This window comes from Vigna unguiculata, chromosome 3 (genome assembly GCF_037176805.1).
Source record: "Vigna unguiculata cultivar grain cowpea cultivar isolate G323 ecotype 2 chromosome 3, ASM3717680v1, whole genome shotgun sequence".
Classification (NCBI taxonomy): domain Eukaryota; kingdom Viridiplantae; phylum Streptophyta; class Magnoliopsida; order Fabales; family Fabaceae; genus Vigna; species Vigna unguiculata.
This window is the reverse complement of record NC_140794.1, coordinates 12,396,185-12,415,872: the sequence shown is the minus strand read 5'-3', so window position 1 is coordinate 12,415,872 and position 19,688 is coordinate 12,396,185. Positions and strand designations below refer to the sequence as shown.

At 33.3% G+C, this 19,688-nt stretch overlaps 1 protein-coding gene across 8 annotated transcripts; it reads left to right on the top strand.

The window, feature by feature from the left end:
* Positions 1–1,282: 1,282 nt before the first annotated feature.
* Positions 1,283–19,688, top strand: LOC114177700 (outer envelope protein 64, mitochondrial-like). 8 transcript variants are annotated; one of them, XR_003603171.2, is made up of 13 exons: positions 1,283–1,635; positions 1,993–2,145; positions 2,226–2,350; positions 10,797–10,922; positions 11,281–11,463; positions 11,642–11,783; positions 15,111–15,279; positions 15,504–15,638; positions 15,743–15,943; positions 18,508–18,625; positions 18,715–18,766; positions 19,142–19,211; positions 19,379–19,688. XR_003603171.2 is itself a non-coding variant. In XM_028063175.2 (13 exons), the coding sequence occupies exons 1-13, from the start codon at positions 1,391–1,393 to the stop codon at positions 19,459–19,461; spliced, it is 1,812 nt and encodes a 603-aa protein (XP_027918976.1). In that variant the 5' UTR covers positions 1,284–1,390; the 3' UTR covers positions 19,462–19,688. The 8 variants fall into 8 exon arrangements, 2 of the variants coding, with proteins under 2 accessions (XP_085527347.1, XP_027918976.1); XM_028063175.2 differs by having other exon boundaries at positions 1,284–1,635; positions 18,498–18,625; XR_003603166.2 differs by lacking the exons at positions 19,142–19,211; positions 19,379–19,688 and adding an exon at positions 17,182–17,335 and having other exon boundaries at positions 18,498–18,625.

Sequence of the window (19,688 nt, the reverse complement as noted above, 5' to 3'; positions counted from 1 at the left end):
ATGTGATCCCAAAACATCGTTTAACACGAAAAATAATGTTAACATTATTAGTTTAAAAAAATATTTATTATTTTTAAGTTTAAGAACCTAAATATACTAAAATTTTGAATAAAATTTCAATTTCACATAAATTTAAAGATTAAAACATATTTAATCATAAAATTATTATAGTTGATTCATGTATTATAATATATATATATATATATATATATATATATATATATATATATATAATTATTTTGCAAATTACTGTAAAAATCAGATTATGGTTATCGGGTTAGAAGAGGGATATAACGATAATTAATACATTTTCTTATTTTTTTTTACTGTTATTCTTCTCAATTAAACATATGTGTATAAGAAACAATCAATTAAATTCAATAATATCGTTTAAAAACACATATCAGTTAGAATAAATAAATAGCAAAATTAACTATATCAAACCAAATTCTAAATAAGTATTTCAAATCTTAAAAATTTTAAAATATGAAAACTGTAAATACTCAAACTAAAAGACAGTTTAAATATTCTGATGTAAACTATTTTAATATATTTTATAAATGATAAAATAAGTTATCCATACTAATTTATCATAATCAATAAATTCGAAATCAACACAATTATATCTTCATGATATACTGCAATATATTATAATTTAAAATTAATTTATAAATTAAAATTATTTATTTTATGACAAATTAGTTAAATATAATTGTTTACTTTTAATATCAACTCATATAATGATAAGAATAGTATGAACTTTAGATGGAAAATTCTGACATGTAGGCACAAAAGTAGAAATTTTCTCTTGTTAAATACTTGTTTAATACCTACATTTATATAATCTATCCTGGTCTTGATACTATTAAAATTTTTAAACTAGTATCAATTTGTTCCTCGTTGACACATTCAACGTGATAACAAGACCAGACATAAGAAATAAAATGAAACCAATTTAAAAAATTAAATGACGTATACAAATCAGACATTAGAAATAAAATGAAACTAATTTAAAAAATTAAAAGACGTAATTGAATTTTGTACTAGCATACGGATTAAATTAAATCAATCATATAAATATAAGAAAAAAAAGTAGTTTAACCAAACAAAATTCCGTTATATAAAAGTAAAAGTAAAGCTGTAAAAAACAGGACTAAAGTAAAAAATGAATGGTGTTCAAATTTATAATTGAGAATTCAAATAAATATAAATAAAATTAAATAAAGCCCATAAATTACAGAAAAGAACAATCCGGTGATCCTATATATTCCCGAAGAGTTCTATTTAATTTTTTCCTTTTCTTTGCTATGCTCAAAAGCCTTCTACACTAAAACCCACCCAAAACCCACTATTGTAATCACCTTTGAACACTCCATTTCTCTGCTTGATCATGTCCCAATCACTGAAGCTAATCAGGGAACATGCCTCCAACCCCAAATTCTGGTTGATAATCGGAGTAGGAGTTGCCGGAATAGCGGTTCTGGTGGAGACACGGCGTAGAACACGGCGGAATAAAACACTCAAAAAAGACTTTGGTGCTTTTGTTGAGCGCTTTGAGATACTTCCCTTTCCTCAGCTTCCTCCTCCTGCTGCCAAACAATCGCTCTCTGCTCTAACGTTTGCCATAAACGAAACGTTCGTCTTTTTCAACCTCCCCCAATTTTTTTTTTTTTTTTTTTTTTTTTGAGTTTTGCTTCAGTTTGATTATCCGCCGAATGAGGTTTAGGGTCAAAGAAAGTATTTGCTTAAATGTTTGAGGTTTGGCATATGATATTTGGCGAATACTTTCTAAAATTTGTTGAAATTTACATAATTTCGAGTGAAACTTATTTGATATGAAGTATCTATTACCGAATTTTGTAATTTCTGATAAAATTTCAGTCAATAATAGATAGAGTATTTAAGGAGTGTAAGATAATATCATTTGTTGTGATATTGTGGTTAATGATTTAAGTGATTTTTTGGGCTGTTTGGATTTGTTGGGGTTGGCAGATTTGATGTTAAAGGCTATGTGACGGGGTTTGGAAATCCTACGTGGAAGAGTACACACAAGGCAGCGGAGAAGACTGCGGTTGTGGTGACTGCTCTGCTCAAGAGTGGGGCCACTTGTGTTGGCAAGACTGTTGTGGATGAATTCTCTTTTGGGTGATGAGTCCTTTAGAAGTCCTTTAGCTTCGTGTAGTCAACCGAAACAATTTGATGTACTTAAGCCATTGTTATGTCAGGATTTCTGGTGAGAACAAGTATTATGGAACTCCAACTAATCCTCGAATGCCATCATGTACACCAGGAGGGTCTTCTTGTGGTTCAGCAGTGGCAGTTGCTGCAGGGCTTGTGGACTTTGCCGTTGGTAAGTTTATGTTGTTACCCATAATAACTTGAAATTCTATTTTTATGCGTAATAGTACTTTTAAATTTTTTAGTCATTTGTGAGTATGTCATTTTCAATCTAGCAATCCTCTCTTTGTCTTGCTTTGGTGATTCTGATGCAATAGTGTCTTATGAATGTATCCTATTAAGTTATAAAAAAACCAACCAAGCCTTTAGCCATTAGGTGTGTATGCAACACCACAATATTCTATCATAACTCATGTTGATAAAAAACTTTCTTTATCGACCCTCTAAAATATTCTTAACAGTTTTTTTCCTAGCTTTTTATGAGTTTTTCTAGCTCTAGCGATTAGGCTACCTGAAGTCTGATTTACTTTCCTTAATGGGGCTTCTACAGCTTGTCCACATGTGTCCAAACTCCAAACTAGCTAAGGTAGTTTCTATCGTCTTTTCTATGTTAGGTGCTACCTTGACATTTTCTCCAATGCATTTGTACCAAACCTTATCTTGTCTGGTGGTATGTCCACTCCTCCTAGTCAACATTCTCATCTTTGCTACATAGAGTTTATTCTCTTTTCAAGGTTTTAAACTCGTGAGTCTACTTACACTTGTGGGAACTCGATAGACTCTCGTAAGAGTCTTCTTCATGAGGAAAAAATGTAATACCTATATAGATGTTAAAATTTCAGCAACTGGATAGTAACAGAAAAAAAAAATAGCAAATAAAACTCTAAAGTCCAAACAACAACCTTGTCCCAACATAGATGTTTTGTGGCATTGAAAGCGTGGGACGAGAATTCCCCAAATACATATAAGAACAAAACATGAAAGGAAGAAATATCTCCAACATAGGAGGCCAAACAAATTGTTGGTATCGCGCAGTGGAATGTTTAGCGTTTGGACAAAAACCAAGAGGGGATGAATTGGTTTTTAATATTAAAATTAATACTTTAAAATTTTTCTAAAAATTTACCAATTAATTTAATATTAGTTCCTTTAAATGCAACAGTAGATACAATAAAGAGATAGGGAAGAAGATTTAATACACGTATTTATATTGGTTCAGATCAAAAGATCCTACATCCAGTTGTTAATCTCTTTAAACAAAGAGATTAACTCAATCACTAAAAATATCAGATTACAATCAGATAACAAAAGAATAAGGAAAAGAAAACACCACCTCTCTTGAAGACACAAGAGATGAACAACCTTTCTCTGAATCACATGGAGAACTTCACCTAACTTTCCTAACAACAGCAACAACACTCAATCTCCTAGAAACCCTCTTAGGAAAAGTTATAGCTCTACTCACACTAGGTTTTTCAAAGCTCTTTTAAGAACACTCAGAGAATTTTCTTTGCAGTCACAACACTAGCACTCTAGCTTCTAAAAAAGGTGACTTCGAAGTAGCACTACAGTTTCCTTAAATAGAGGTTTCAAAAATTAGGTCAAAAACTGAGAAGTCATGTTCAAACTGCAAGGGATAATCGATCATCACTAGTGATGATCGATTATTCCAGTGCATTTTCTAAAAACAAAATTTTGAGCAAATAATCGATTATCTGAGCTAATAATCGATTATTCCATGTGTTTTTGAAAAATGAACTCAGCTTAGGATAATCGATTATCCTCACATTGGTTTTTACAGAAATATAAGAATTACGATTTTGCTGTTGATTCTAAACTATTCTAAGTACTTTCAAAACAGTTTACAAGATAACTTTAAACATAAAACACTTGTCTTCATATTGTCTTCCAGGTGGCTTTTACGTTTCTTTATCATCATCAAAATTTTGTTTCAACATTTAACTTGTCTTTTGTTTTTGCCAACAATCTCCCCCTTTTTGATGATGATCAAAACAATATATTTAAAGTATCTTACGAGTAGATTTGTTAGTATCACTGTTTATTTAAACTTTTTTTCCCCTGTTTTGATCATTTGAAAAAATTTTAAGAGAAAAACTCCCCCTCAATTAGACAAGTATAGAGAAATAAATTGCACTTTTATTTAAAAGCAAACAATTTACAATATAATGCAAAACAATAACAAAGATACAATCACCTAAAATTCTAGACTCATGTCATCTTCTTCATCATTACTGTTAAACCTATTTTCTAGATTAGAGATCCTAGAATCAAGTCCTCTAATTAATCCAGTGACCTCCTCATGTCATGCATTTGAGAGAAAAAAAAAATTCTTTAAGTCTCTGGTTTAAGTTTAATATATTATCCTATAAAGAAGAGGATGAGCCACCAACCCAATAGAAGAACCAATATTGGTGTTAACAGGTGGACAAGAGCAGTGGGAGGATTTTCTTCCTCTTCATTTTCAGAAGGTGGCATGTCATCCTTGTGAATATAAGTGTTCCCAAAAGGAATAAACTTCATTTGTTTCAATGAGTTTTCTGCAATTTTGTTGGCATCAGTGGTTTGATGAGATTGTTCATGAGATATGTTGACGCCCTTGTACTCAGAGATGCGAGAGATAAGCAGAGAATAAGGGAGTGGATATTGAGGGAGCCTTTTTGCTTTGAGCATTGTGTTAAGGATATGATACTTGGCCAATGGATAGGAATATGATTGAGCAAGGTGTAGATTATCATGAGATCAACTTCACTGCACTGGGCATGATTTGTTGCACGGAGACATAAAATCCAGACAATAAGATAATGAAGAAGGAGCTTATCTATTTTTAGAGGACCTGCTAGCAATTGTCTGCCTATTTCTTGATCAGGTTTTCTTAGGAAAGACCTATAGGCAAAAATTCTGTTAAACCCTTCAATACCTGCAGTTATGATTGGCGAGGTGCCATCATGAATTGGAAATTGAGCAACATTTACCCAGATATCATCATCTAGATTGATATCTACTCCTTTCACCTTGGTAAATCCCACTCCATCTCTGAACTTGTAATTGTAATAGAAGGCGCATACTAAGTCAGGATAATAGGTACCTTGCATTTCTGTAAAGAATTTCACTCGTTGTTTAGCAAGACTGGAATTGTAAATCGACGGTTGACAAACCATTGGAATTTGATGAATTTGGGAGTGATGAGAGGCTTGTCTTTCCATATAGTGATAAATTCGGATCTCCTTTCTTCATCTGAGATCCATCCTTCAATGGAGGCAGTGCGGGATGCAGTTGGAGGTTGAGTGGCACAAGATGCAGTTCTTCTGCGGGTAGGAATATTCCTGCGAGATGCTTCAACCATCAACAATGTTGAGGAGAAGGGAGGCTTGAAGGTTTTTGAGAAACTATAGGGTTCTTAAGTTTTTGAGGTGTGAAAAGGGGTTAACAGTGACCAAAATGGCTTGAATTTATAGGGGAAGTTCTTCAATGGCCAGATACACGAATTTTAATGCCAATCTAGCCGTTACAACGGGTAGTTTTTGAAATATTTTGGTCCAACAACCTGTGATAATCGATTATCTGAAAGTGATAATCGATTATTGTTTCAAAACTTGGATCCTGAGAGACTGATAATCGAATCTTAAGTGATAATCGATTATTCCAGAAGGTTTTGACATTTTGGTTCAGATGTTGTGATAATCGATTATTGTGTACAATAATCGATTATTCCAGAAAGTTTTGGAATTTTTTTAAAGAAGGTTGATAATCGATTACTGTACATGATAATAGATTATTGACGCGCTGATTTTCGAATTTTGAGAGAAATTTAGTTTTTGCAATTTTAAGATACCTCTAGTATGCTCAAGTCTCTTCTTAGTTCATAAAACCTATCTTTAGCTAAAGGTTTGGTAAATATATTAGCTAATTGATGCTTGGTATCTACATATTCTATCACACAATTTCCTTTATTTAGATGATCCCTCAAAAAGTGATGTCTAAATTCTACGTGCTTTGTTCTAGAGTGCATTATGGGATTTTTGGTTAAGTTTATGGCACTCGTATTATCACACTTTAGAGGTATATGATTTAGATAGATATTGTAATCCTCTAATTGTTGTTTCATCCATAGGATTTGGGCACAACAATTGCCAGCAACAATGTATTCAGCCTTAGTGGTGGATAAAGCTACACACACTTGTTTCTTAGAGTGCCAAGAGACTAAGGAACATCCTTAAAGATGACAAGTACCACGAGTACTCTTTCTATCAATTTTACTTGCTAAATGTTGAAGCAAGATTTTGTTTGTGTTAAATCTTGCTTCAACATTTAGCAAGTAATCGATTATCACTTTCAGATGATCGATTATCTGGGCGTTGAAGAACTTCCCCTATAAATTCAAGCCATTTTGGTCACTGTTAACCCCTTTTCACACCTCAAAAACTTAAGAAGCCTATAGTTTCTCAAAAACCTTCAAGCCTCCCTTCTCCTCAACATTGCTGATGGCTGAAGCATCTCGAAGGAAGATTCCTACCCACAGAAGAACTACATCTCGTGCCACTTAACCTCCAATTGCATCCCGCACTACATCCATTGAAGGATGGATCTCAGATGAAGAAAGGAGATCCAAATTTATCACTCTATGGAAAGACAAGCCTCTCATCACTCCCAAATTCATCAAATACCAATGGTTTGTCAATCGTCAATTTACAATTCCTGTCTTACTTGTTGAACAAGGGGTGAAATTGTTTACAGAAATGCAATGTACCTACTATCCTGACTTAGTACACGCCTTCTATACAATTACAAGTTAGAGAAGGAGTGGGATTTACCAAGGTGAAAGGAGTAGATATCATTTTGGATGATGATATCTAGGAAAATGTTGCTCAATTTCCAATTCATGATGGTACCTCTCCAATCCTAACTGCAGGTATTGAAAGGTTTAACAAAATTTTTGCCTATAGGTCTTTCCTAAGAAAACCTGATCAAGAAATAGGCAGACAATTGCTAGCAGGTCCTCTAAAAATAGATAAGCCCCTTCTTCATTATCTCATTGTCTGGATTTTATGTCCCCGTGGAACAGATCATGGCCAGTGCAATGAAGCTGATCTCATGATAATCTACGCCTTGCTCAATTATATTCCTATCCACTGGCCAAGTATCATATCCTTAACACAATGCTCAAAGCAAAAAGGCTTCCTCAATATTCACTCCCTTATTCTCTGCTTATCTCTCGCATCTGTGAGTACAAGGGCGTCAACATATCTCATGAACAATCTCATCAAACCACTGATTTGCCAACAAAATTGCAGAAAACTCATTGAAACCAATGAAGTTTATTCCTTTTGGGAACACTTATATTCACAAGGATGACATGCCACCTTCTGAAAACGAAGAGGAAGAAAATCCCCCCACTGCTCCTGTCCATCCTGTTAACACCAATATTGGTTCTTCTAGTGGGGTTGGTGACTCATCCTCTTCTTTAGAGGATAATATATTATACTTAAACCAGAGACTTGAAGAATTTTTTTCTTCTCTCAACTGCCCGACATGAAGAGGTCACTAGATTAATTAGAGGATTTGATTCTAGGATATCTAATCTAGAAAATAGGTTTGATCGTAATGATGAAGAAGATGACATGAGTCTAGAATTTTAGGTGATTGTATATTTGCTATTGTTTTACCTTATATTGTAAATTGTTTGATCTTAAATAAAAGTGCAACTTATTTCTTTATACTTGTCTAATTGAGGGGGAGTTTTTCTCTTAAAATTTTTTCAAATGATCAAAACAGGGGAAAAAAAGTTTAAATAAACAGTGATACTAACAAATCTACTTGTAAGATTTCTGATACTTTAAACATTGTTTTGATCATCATCAAAAAGGGGGAGATTGTTGGCAAAAACAAAAGACAAGTTAAATGTTGAAGCAAGATTTTGATGATGATAAAGAAACTTAAAAGCCATCTGGAAGATAATATGAAGACAAGTTTTTTATGTTTAAAGTTGTCTTGCAAATTGTTTTGAAAGTACTTAGAATAGTTTAGAATCAACAACAAGATCGTAATTCTTATATTTCTGTAAAAACCAATGTGAGGATAATTGATTATCCTAAGCTGAGTTCATTTTTCAGAAACACACTGGAATAATCGATTATTAGCTCAGATAATCGATTATTTGCTCAAAATTTTGTTTTTAGAAAATGCACTGGAATAATCGATCATCACTAGTGATAATCGATTATCTCTTGCAGTTTGAACATGACTTCTCAGTTTTTGACCTAATTTTTTAAACCCCTATTTAAGGAAACTGCATGGTACTTCGAAGTCACCTTTTTGAGAAGCTAGAGTTCTAGTGCTGTGACTGCAAAGAAAGTTCTCTGAGTGTTCTTAACCGTGCTTTGAGAAACCTAGTGTGCGTAGAGCGATAACTTTTCCTAAGAGGGTTTCTAGAAGATTGAGTGCTGCTGCTTTTGCTAGGAAAGCTAGGTGAAGTTCTCTGTGTGATTTAGAGAAAGGTTATTCATCTCTTGTGTCTTCAAGAGAGGTGTTTTCTTTTCCCTATTCTTTTGTTATCTGTAATCTGATATTTTTAGTGATTGAACTAATCTCTTTGTTTAAAAGAGATTAACAACTGGACGTAGGATCTTTTGATCTGAACCAGTATAAAATTTTTTGTTAAATCTTCTTCCCTATTTCTTTATTGTATCTACTGTTGCATTTAAAGGAACTAATATTAAATTAATCAGTAAATTTTCAGAAAAATTTTAAAGTATTAATTTTAATATTAAAAACCAATTCACCCCCTCTTTATTTTTTTCCAAACGTTAAACATTCCGCTGCGCGATACCAAAAAAAACAGAGAACAAAAATGGGGAGCATGAAGAGCTTACCTCTTCGAGACATAGTGACCACATTGCAGAGGAGAAGGAATGATCTAGAGGCTCAAAATGCAGTCCCAACTTGAGCACTCAAAATTGCACGCAATTAGGAGTATAACATAATGCATTTGGTAAGTCACAGAGGAGAGTCAAGGTGCAGAGGAGGGAAAAATCAAAGCAAAGAAAAAAGAGGGAAGAATTCTTTTATCACAGTTCCTTTTGGAGCTCCAAATTCGCAACTAAATGATGTTCCCTGGTGTTGTATTGATAAAGACTATTTTACTCAAATGGACTCATTGGCTCAATAGTAAACTCATGAGTCAGCACTAGTCTACCTTGAAACTGAGTCATGCGATTTAACTAGCAGCCATCTCTAGACTCAAACTCATATGGGTTTGCAAGTTAACTCACAAGTTTGATAACCATGTTCTTTTTTTTTTTTTTTTTTTTACTTTTTACTTTCAAACATTCTACTGCATTCAATATCACCAGTTTTGCAGCTGTGGTAAATTTTTCCTTTGAGCTAAAGTAGTTCTATTGTTTTGTCACATAACATATAAAGCATTCATCCATTTCATGTATGCTGCTTGAATCCTATAATTTATTTACATCTTCCTCTATTCTTAGTTTTCTATTTGTTGAACTCAAATACTAAAACTATAAGAGCTTGAGTTTTTTTTTTGGGTGTATTTCTTTGAATTCACTATTATTCTGTTAACTTGTTATATTAAATAAAATTAGTTTCTTCCCTATGTTTCTATCGTACTAAGTGCTAGTTTTGTAAAAGATAAACTTATATCACACAATGTTTCAAATGTTTGGAATTCATGCATTTTTAATTTGAACTTGCGAAGATTACCATTGTTTCTTCATTTGGTTAATGAGAGAACTATGGGATGATTCAATTTATATATTCATTATTTCTTCTTCTTAATGCTGGTTTATTTAATTAGGTTTATAGAGGTTTACAGTAATTTCTTTTTTTTATGCTGTAGTTTTCTCATGAAAAAACAATGCTAACCACACACATTATTTAAGGAGTGTCCTCATTCTAGTCTTGTTCCTTAAACCTATTATAGTTCTTATTCCACTAGTGAGTTGAGTAGGGGCTTGATGATGTTATGAAAATAAAGTTATTTTTTATGGTGATTATTAGGATGTGAGTTTAAGTATAACTTATCCTCACAAAATTGAGTTGTAATTGTATGAGGAGAATTATACCTCACTTACAAACTATAACCTAACTTTATCTCTAGCCGATGTGAGATCTCTAACACATCCTCTCACACTGAGGCATAGACATCTCTTGTGTGGGATTAGATATTCATGGTTTGTCCGATAGCGGGTGGTATGATAAGCGCAACTAACCTCACTAAGATAGGCCTTGATACCATGTTAGAAAGTGAGTTTAAGCCTAACTCATCTTCACAAAATTGGCTAATAAGATGAGGATTACACCCCACTTATAAATTATAATTTGACCTTATCTTTAGTTGATGTGGGATCTCCAACCATGATCCATAGCCTAATAGTTGCATAAGTTTTGTGATTCCAAGTCTTAGTTTGTTTATTGTGATGTTTTCATTATATTATTGCTGTATGGCATGCTAAGCATGATCTTTTTTATTTTATCCTGGATAGACTTAATTCGCACATGCAATTGTATTGAGGCCTTGAAAAATTATTACATGATTTTAAATAACTATATATTTAACATGGAAGACTATCGTATCTTGGCAGGTACTGATACTGTAGGATGTGTGAGGATTCCAGCAGCATTCTGTGGTATTTTTGGTTTTCGACCATCCCATGGGGCTGTATCCACCATTGGAGTTCTTCCAAATGCACAAAGCTTAGACACTATTGGTAAGATTCATAAGTTTTTTTTGTTGCCATGATTTAAATCAATACTTGACCATAAGTTATATGTATTAACACTTAAAATTTTGTTTCATTTTCCTCTTGTGGCTAACTTTAAGGAAATAGCATAGAGCAATTAGATTAAAGAATCAGACAATATATAGTTAGTAGTGCTTTGTAAAGTTGTACAATATAAAGAACAATTAAACATGTTAATGGTCTTGATTTGCATCCGGATGAAAATATGATTAATTTAGTAAGAAATCACCACATGATGAGGTGAATGTGATTTCATTTTTTAATACATTAGTCTATGCTATTTTACTTAGATTTTTTATTACTCTAATGTTTAATTGATTTGCAGGATGGTTTGCTTGTGATCCATCTATCCTACATCGTGTTGGACAAGTTTTACTTCAATTGAGTTCAGTGGAGACCAAAAGGTCCAGGCGAATCATATTTGCTGATGATCTTTTTCAGTTATCCACAATTCCTACACAGAGGACAATACATGTTATTGGTAAAGCTATTGAGAATATGTCTGGGTGTAAGTTTCTTGATCTTTGAAGACCACTTGTTCCTCCTTTCATATTAGTAATTAGTAAATTGATTATTAAAATATTAGTTTTCCATAAGAACAAAGTTTATCACTAGACTGAATCACAAAAGAAGAGAAAATTGTGGAAATCATGTTATGACGTGTTTTCGTCTACTTGGTTTTTCAGATCAGGATCCAAAGCATTTGAATCTCTGTCAGTACATTGAATCTAAGGTGCCCAGTCTAAGGCTTCATGAGCAATCAACACACCAGCAAAATGAAACATCTATACTGAAAACTCTCTCTTCTGTTATGCTTTTATTACAAGGGTATTCCTTTATAAGTTTTGAAATTTTTCGTTTGATTTATTATAGTATCTCACCTTGTGCTGTATGCTTTTCTATTAAAAATTTATTACAAAAGAGAAGGGAGTTGTATGAGCAAGCATTGGATGATTCTCTAAAAGAAGACATGGTATAATGAAACTCGCCAATCTAGGTAGCAGTAATTGGGAGTACACTGAAAAAAGGACGATCGAAACTCAAGAGATTATGTAAATTGTGTATAGTTCTTCATTCAATTTTAATGGTTCTTTGTTTAGAAACTCGAGAAATTTCAATGTTGAAAATATAATTGAAAAGTTGTCATCTCAAAAAGCTGTTAGAACATCCTACTTTTTTAGCTAGGATTTCATTCACTTGGTTGTTTTAAGGATCCTAAATTCCTATTCTCTTGCTAATATGAATATCGTTGTGTATATATGCCTTTTGGACAACATACTATGTATAGGCCATGCCAAGAATATTTTCTTAAACAATTTAATGTTGGGAAAGATAACAAAATAAAACTTCTTTATACAAAGGCAGTGGATAATTTATTATCCCTGGATTAATTTTCCCCCATGCTTTGTGTTATCACAATGAGACAAGAAAAGAATATCTTTTCTCCCACACAAGTGAGGTTCTCTTTCAAATCTCTCTGTTTTAGTTTGTACAAATATATATGAAACCAATAAAAGGATTTGGCTTTTATAGCCTAGGTACTAATGAGTGAGCCTTATATTAAGGGGAGCTTTTCTTCATTTCTGTACTATAGCTTTCCTTCAAACTCTCCCATATTTCCATTTTTTCTTATTTACTATTTATTAATTTCCTTAATTTTTATTTTTCACCAAAGAAGGAAACTCAACATATTTTTTATTTTCAATTTTTAATTGGCCATTGGTGAGGACTTGGTCATCATATATTAGTTGTTATCATTAGTATGAATTTTCTCAAGTTGCAATTGCTTGTATTCCAATATATCATGTATCCACTAATATATTGTACATTGATGTTTTTATCTGAGGTGAAACTTTGAATTTTTTACTATCATAATGCTCGATGTAATTTTATCGTTCATTCCATAACTCATGCAAGTTCTGTTATAGTTTTTGTGTATTCCAAAATGCTTAAGTCCTAAATCGCCTACTTAACTCTATTTCGGAGGGTTTATATACCTACACACTCCTGTACCTTCAAAGTGCAAAGTAAGAATTGTGGAATTAGTGTGCAAGAAGTTGAGGGATGAGATTGTGCCTCCTTCCCTTAGATTTCAAAGTGCAAAGTAAGAGTTGTGGAATTAGTGTGCAAGAAGTTGAGGCATGAGATTGCGGCCCCTTGGGCTTTTCGAGCATGTTTGCCAATTTCTCCCATGCGTGTGCTATAAGGAGGTTCTTGTCCTTTTTACCATTTGTTTTGTTTAACATTTTCTTTTTACCTTCATTAATATATATACTTATCCAGGTTTTTTGGTTTTTTACTATATGACCGATTAGTTCCCATGTTCTAGAGATACTTACCTCTCACAATTTCCTCATAACCATCGTGTCTTAACATCCATGTTCCCATGGATGTTACTTGTATCTTGTAATGTATCTTGTAATGTTACTTCGTGATTTATGTAATGTCACTCCTTTCATATTAGTTGGGAACGTGTGAACTTGATGGTCACGTTCAAGTACTTTACAAATTTGGGAGTCACCTCTTCCAAATCACACTTTCACTTACTCTTCTTCTCTAGTGTTGGGTTTTTTCACTTGTGCTCTTGCTAGTTTTGAGCCTCAACATACCACACGGGGAGATCCTGTTTTACCCTAGAGCTTGTGTAACATATTGTGGATAAGACTTTAAAGGACAGTGCTCAACAACATCTAAGGAGGATGTCTTGTTGGTGTTTTTAATCATATTTTATTACAATGTTATGGACTTGTGGCTGGCAATATGGACATCTAAACCAACTCTGCGTCCAAGAAGTGCCACGCAAACAAACTTTGCAAAACCTTTTCTTCGCTTTCAAAACTCCTGACAAAGGTAGTAATGTGTCTCTACTTTGTTAGACATGTATGGTGTTGCTTTCACTATTACCACATCAAAACCCGATGTTAGTTACACTAAGGATTGGTAACTTACAAATAAGGTATGTCATCATGTTTTGCTTAGCACACTGTAAAATGATCTGTTCAATGTGAACTTGTTAGAGGATGGAAGGTTTACATAAGAAAAAAATATAAGAGAAATAATTAGTGAGCGGTTGGGGGTTGTTAAGGGGTTAGTCTTCTGTTAGGAAGACTATATATAATGGGGGACTCCCCTGTTGCGGGGTATGTTATTCTTTCTAGTAGAGACTGGTGATAGGATTAGTGAATCTTGAGAGGAGAGAGTTTGCAATCCTAGAAAATGTATTGAATTCTACCTTCTAGAATTATCAATAACACGAGAACCAATCCTGGTTTTGTTTGTAAGAATCCCAAATTCATACTGTTCTGCTAATAAAGACGTATTAGAATTGTTCCTACAAGGAAGCAAAAGCTATTTGGAATTCTCTTATTACTGTGGTCAGACAAATCTATTATATGAAATTACTATTTTTGGCAGATGATCAAAGATAAAGACATCAAAATACAGATCGACGAATATAACAAATTACCTAATGAATTCGTTTTGGAATTGCTTATAGAAAAACTTCATCAGTCTTGAACCAATTACAAGCAACAACTGAAACACATACACATGTCCTTGACAAATCTTATCACTCATCATTATTGAAAACACCAATAGAAAGGAATGTGCTACTGCAAGGGCCAAGTTATTATCTCGCAAGGAAAATTTGGTAGAAGACAAATTAGCTCGATAAAAATTCTAATCACAAGAAGTAAAATAAACTTAAGTTTTGTCATCCTAGTGTATCTAACCCCACTTTCAAGAAGAAGGGAACTTGTTGTTATTCTGTGGAAAGCTTGGTCATTGTGTACCTTAGTGCAAGCATAGAGTCAAGAAGGACAATCCTCTTCATGCAAATTTAACTTAAGGGGAAGATACAATTGCTGTGGCCGTTTTTGAAGCAAATATTGTTACTAATGTGAGCATATGGATGGTAGTCCCGGAGGCCAGACACATTTGTGCAAACAAGAATGTGTTTACCTCCTACACTAGTGTGAGGGATGGAGAAGAACAAGTGTAGGATATTAAATCTCCTCTTTGTATTAGTTCTATTTTCTCAATAGAAATAAAACTTCTATGCAGTTTGAGAAATATACAGTTTCAGCTCAATGTCTTTCTCTTTCCTATAGTTTAACCGGCTTTAAATCTATTTTACATGTTTTGACTCCTTCTCAGGTATGAATTTAAGACCAATCATGAAGAATGGGTTAAATCACTCAAATTCAAGTTAGGTCGTGGTGTGTCTGATCATGTTATTGCAGCCATTAATACTGTATATGATAATATAAAAGCATTGTATAAAGTCAGGACTGAAATGCGAGGAGCTTTTCAAAGTCTATTAAAGGTAATAGTATTTTCCATACTCTTGTTTCTTTTATAGATTTTCTAAGGCGGTGAATTTTCATTTAAATTATTTTAAATTGTTGGATTATATTTGTGTCTGACTTGAAAATAGTTGAGCAAGTAATGTACTTTAATTCTTATAATGAAGTAGCTCAATGAATTTTTACATTTGCACTGTATGCTTGAATACTGCCCTATTATCTCCTGGTTTTGATTGTTCCCCAGGATGATGGAATACTAGTTATCCCTACTGTATCAGACAACCAATTAAAGCTTAATACAATGAAAGGTTTTTCTTCTGAGTTCCACGACAGAACATTTGCATTATCGAGCATTGCTAGTGTATCTGGATGTTGTCAGGTAATCTGACAACTTTTAGGTTCAGTGGTAATATTTTTTTGTCATTTCTTATTCATTATACTGTAATTTTCTGACTTATGTATAAGCTTTTACATTATGTGCAGGTTACAATTCCATTAGGATATCATGATGGTTGTTGTGTGTCTGTTTCATTCGTCTCTTTCCATGGAGCTGATAAATTTCTTTTGGATACAGTCTTGGATATTTATTCAACTCTTCGAGAACGAGTTAGTGTTGGTTCTGATTTGTTGTCATTACCTGATATTAGTGCCAACAGGGAAACTTCTGAACTTTTAAAAGAGAAGGTCAGATTTCACTAAGCAATTACTTTGGGTCAGATATTATTTCTCAAAAAGTTTGTTGGTTTATTTATTTGGTTAATCTCACGATTTGAAGTTCGATGCTGCCAAACATGTTGTTTGTTTTTAAGATTGAAATGCTTGAGTCTTTTGATAATCTTAGCAAGTGAGTTTTAGGTTCAACTCAACCTTATAAAATCGGTTTATAAGGTGAGATTCGTATTTACTTATATAATATCATTTTATCATTTTTCTAATTGAGGTGAGATTTCCAAAGCACTCTCACATACCAAAAATTGAACATCTCAAGTGTGGGATTAAATATTTGTAGGTGGTTTGACAGCAGGTGAACCAATAGACTAATAAATCTTGTTAGTACAGACTTTGATATCATCTTAGAAAGAGAGCAAGTGCCAACAACTATGAAGGCAACAATGACGACAATGGTCGTGGCTCATGAGTGTTGCGATGCCAACAATGGTGAAGTTTTCTGTAAGTGTTTCGATGGTTGTTGGGGACAACAATGATTGTTTTTTGTCAGCAACATCAAAGTCAGGAGGTGTTAGTAAATCTTGTTCATTTTTTATTTTGTGATGGGAACCATGTGGAACAAAAGGGTCAGGTGTTGCGCTTTAGTTTTTGGGTCAGGTTGGGTCCTTTTTAGCCTACAATAGGCTGTTGAATAATAGCTTCACAATATGGGAAGGACCAATGCGGCACATGATTCTGCATTTCAATGAGCATCATTGCTATCTTCAGTGATCCATACCTCCCCCGATCTGGCATTTGCATCAACTTGTGGCATTCTTCGGACTAGCAGGGTTGTGCGAGTTTACTTACAATTTGAACAATAAGTTTTAGACCTAACTTACAAAAAAACTTATAAGGTGAGATCCACACTCACTTATATATTATAATTTGATCATGTCTTTAGTTGATATGGGATCTCTAACGGATAAGATGTGAACAAAAGTTATTGATTTTGTATCTATTTCTAGTAGTTAGCAAATGCTAACTTAATGGGTCTATAGTATCAACTTATATTTTATTTTCTGAAGTAGTAAGCAAGAAGAGTTGGACACAATACCATTGACAGTATTGGTGTACTTGCCTTAGTGAAAACTCACTAGCTTTGCTTGGTTTAATTTAAAGATCAGTTCTGTCGAATTTGAACTTGAATGTTATGCCTAACTAATTTGTCCTGCCTTATATATTTTTGGCTTTTGGTTTGGACCATTTGTCAGCTAGCCTTGAGTTTCTCCAGCAGCCCATTCACTTATAGAACTGGATCTAACAGCTCTACAAGATCAAAACCGAATCTGTAAAAACTATTGTTCTAAAGGTATTTAGACCATTTGGAGTATGAAATGGAGTATGAAGTCCAAAACAGATCTTAAGGTCAGGTCTTTTATTTGGACTATGGTACATTAAAGAATTCAAATGATCAGCATAAAGCTCTTTGGCTTTGAAATGTTCGTAATGTGTGGTGTTTTCTTGGTACATGTCCCTCGCCTGTACTTGTATTGTTCTGATGCTGTTTCATTATTTTTCAATTATGGTTTATTGATTTTATCTTTTGTAATTATTTTCTTGTCAATAATTTTCTTCTTTGATAGCTAAAAAAGATAATTCATATCAGTTTGAAAAGGTCGTTTGGAAGCATATATATGTTTAATGTTAAAATAGAAGGCAATGGCACTTAGTAGTAGTTCTGATGATGCATAAAGCTTTTTGAATTGATATTTTTGTGATGTGTGGTATTTTCTTGGTACATGTTCCTCACCTGTACTTGCATTGCTCTGCTGCTGTTTTGTTATTTTTCAATTATAGTTTATTGGTTCATTCTTTTGTAATTATTTTCTCATCTTAACGATTTTCTTCTTTGATAGCTAAAAGAACTAGTTCAGATTAGTTTGAAAAGGTCGTTTGGAAACATATGTATGTTGAAAGTTAAAATTTGAAGACCATGGTACATAGTAGTTCTGAGTTGTTTATGTATTGAATCTGCCAATAGTGTATTGTGGAAAAGATTCAGAAGATTATTGACACAGGATAACTCTCGGAAGTGGTGATGATTGAAAATTTCTGATAATCAGTCTTTTGAGAGAACAATCTTTTATATTCTTTCAGGAAAGAAAATGAGAGAGAAGATTTTGAAATGTGATTGAAGAGAAAATGGAAGGAAAGAAAATTTTGATTTTTTCCCTAAAGGTCAATCTTTTTCTTCTACCAAATAAAAGTAATTAATCTTTTCATCTGTGTTTTCTCACACTGCTTTCTTTAATCTCTGTCCTAAAAGACCATAGAGATCGGTATTTGGGTGACTATACAAAAAAATTGTGTGATGGCTATCAATAGCAATTATTATCCACGAATCTTTTTTCACATAAGAAATCGATATATAACTATTGTTCATCCCAACCTGTGATGAGCAACTCAAATTTTATCTTGGCATCATATAACAAAATCATGCTTAGATTCATTTGCTTTAAGAGGAGATTGTGGTATAAAACTTGTATGGACAATTTTATATAAGGCACTCTAAAGACATAATTTTCAGGGAAATGCAGCATTCAAAGAAAAGCAGTGGAGTAAGGCACTCAGTTACTACACCGAGGCAATCAAATTGAATGGGACGAATTCAACGTACTATTGCAATCGAGCAGCTGCTCACTTAAAGTTAGGATGGTATGAGGTTTATCATGTTTGTCAATTGGTACAGTGATATTTTGCACCGTTTCTGTCGAATTTGGTATTTATCCTGTGAAATTGTGCAGCTTTCAGCACGCTGCAGAAGACTGCAGTAAGGCAATATTGCTTGATAAAATGGTGAGAAAATGGGCATGTGAATGTGATAAAGGCTATGATTTTTTTTTTCCGAAATATTATTTCATTTATTATAATTTTTAAACTTTAATAATCTCCAATCCTTGGAATGGAGTCATACCAAGTATCATACCCTCTAATATTTATTTTTAAAGTGCTGTTCACACCATCTTACCTAACAGATATCTGTCTTTTGCATAGAAACTCACCACAGGTGGTTGTTTTTGTGTACCTTGATAATGATTGATTTGGCAATGTTCAATTGTTTAATTCCTGTATTTTCTATCATTCCTTTACATTATGAAGCCAGCTGAATTTTTGCAAATGTTTACAAAATGAATATGTTTTGTTAAGAATAATGCATCTATGTCCATGCAGAATGTGAAAGCATATCTGAGACGTGGAGCTGCTAAAGAATCACTACTACGTTATGAAGAGGCACTTGAAGGCAAGTCTTGATTATTTTGTAAATGTATTTGGCTTCCACCTATTTTAATTCTATTAAAATCTTATGGTTGGATTCTTCCATTGGTGTATGGTTCATTGTCTTCCCAGTACTTTCATATATTTAACGCTGTTTCTCTTACTGTCTCATTTTTCTTTCTTGTTATGCAGATTTCAAGCATGCTCTTGTTCTTGAACCACAAAACAAGGATGCTAATCTAGCTGAGAAAAGACTTAGAAAACTGATGAGTTAAGACTTGGTGTGCTTTTTTCCCCTTGGCCTCACCCCTTCAGTATAATGTTAATAAGCCACCTTCGGGGTGAAGGAAATAGAATAGATTAGTCACTATTGATGAGGCGTCTTCATTTTTCTCATTTGGTGCATATCTTGCAAGAAATCTCATTCAACCCTTTTTGATTATGCTTACAATTTTGGATCTACATTAATGAGAATGGTGTAGTTGCCCCCTGTACATTTAAA

Excerpts from the sequence above, each read along its gene's own strand:
- LOC114177700 (XM_028063175.2), top strand. The coding sequence starts at position 1,391 with ATGTCCCAATCACTGAAGCTAATCAGGGAACATGCCTCCAACCCCAAA. Across the intron at positions 15,639-15,742 it reads GTGTATCTGGATGTTGTCAG|GTTACAATTCCATTAGGATA; the intron begins GTAATCTGACAA and ends CATTATGTGCAG. Across the intron at positions 15,944-18,497 it reads CTGAACTTTTAAAAGAGAAG|GGAAATGCAGCATTCAAAGA; the intron begins GTCAGATTTCAC and ends CATAATTTTCAG.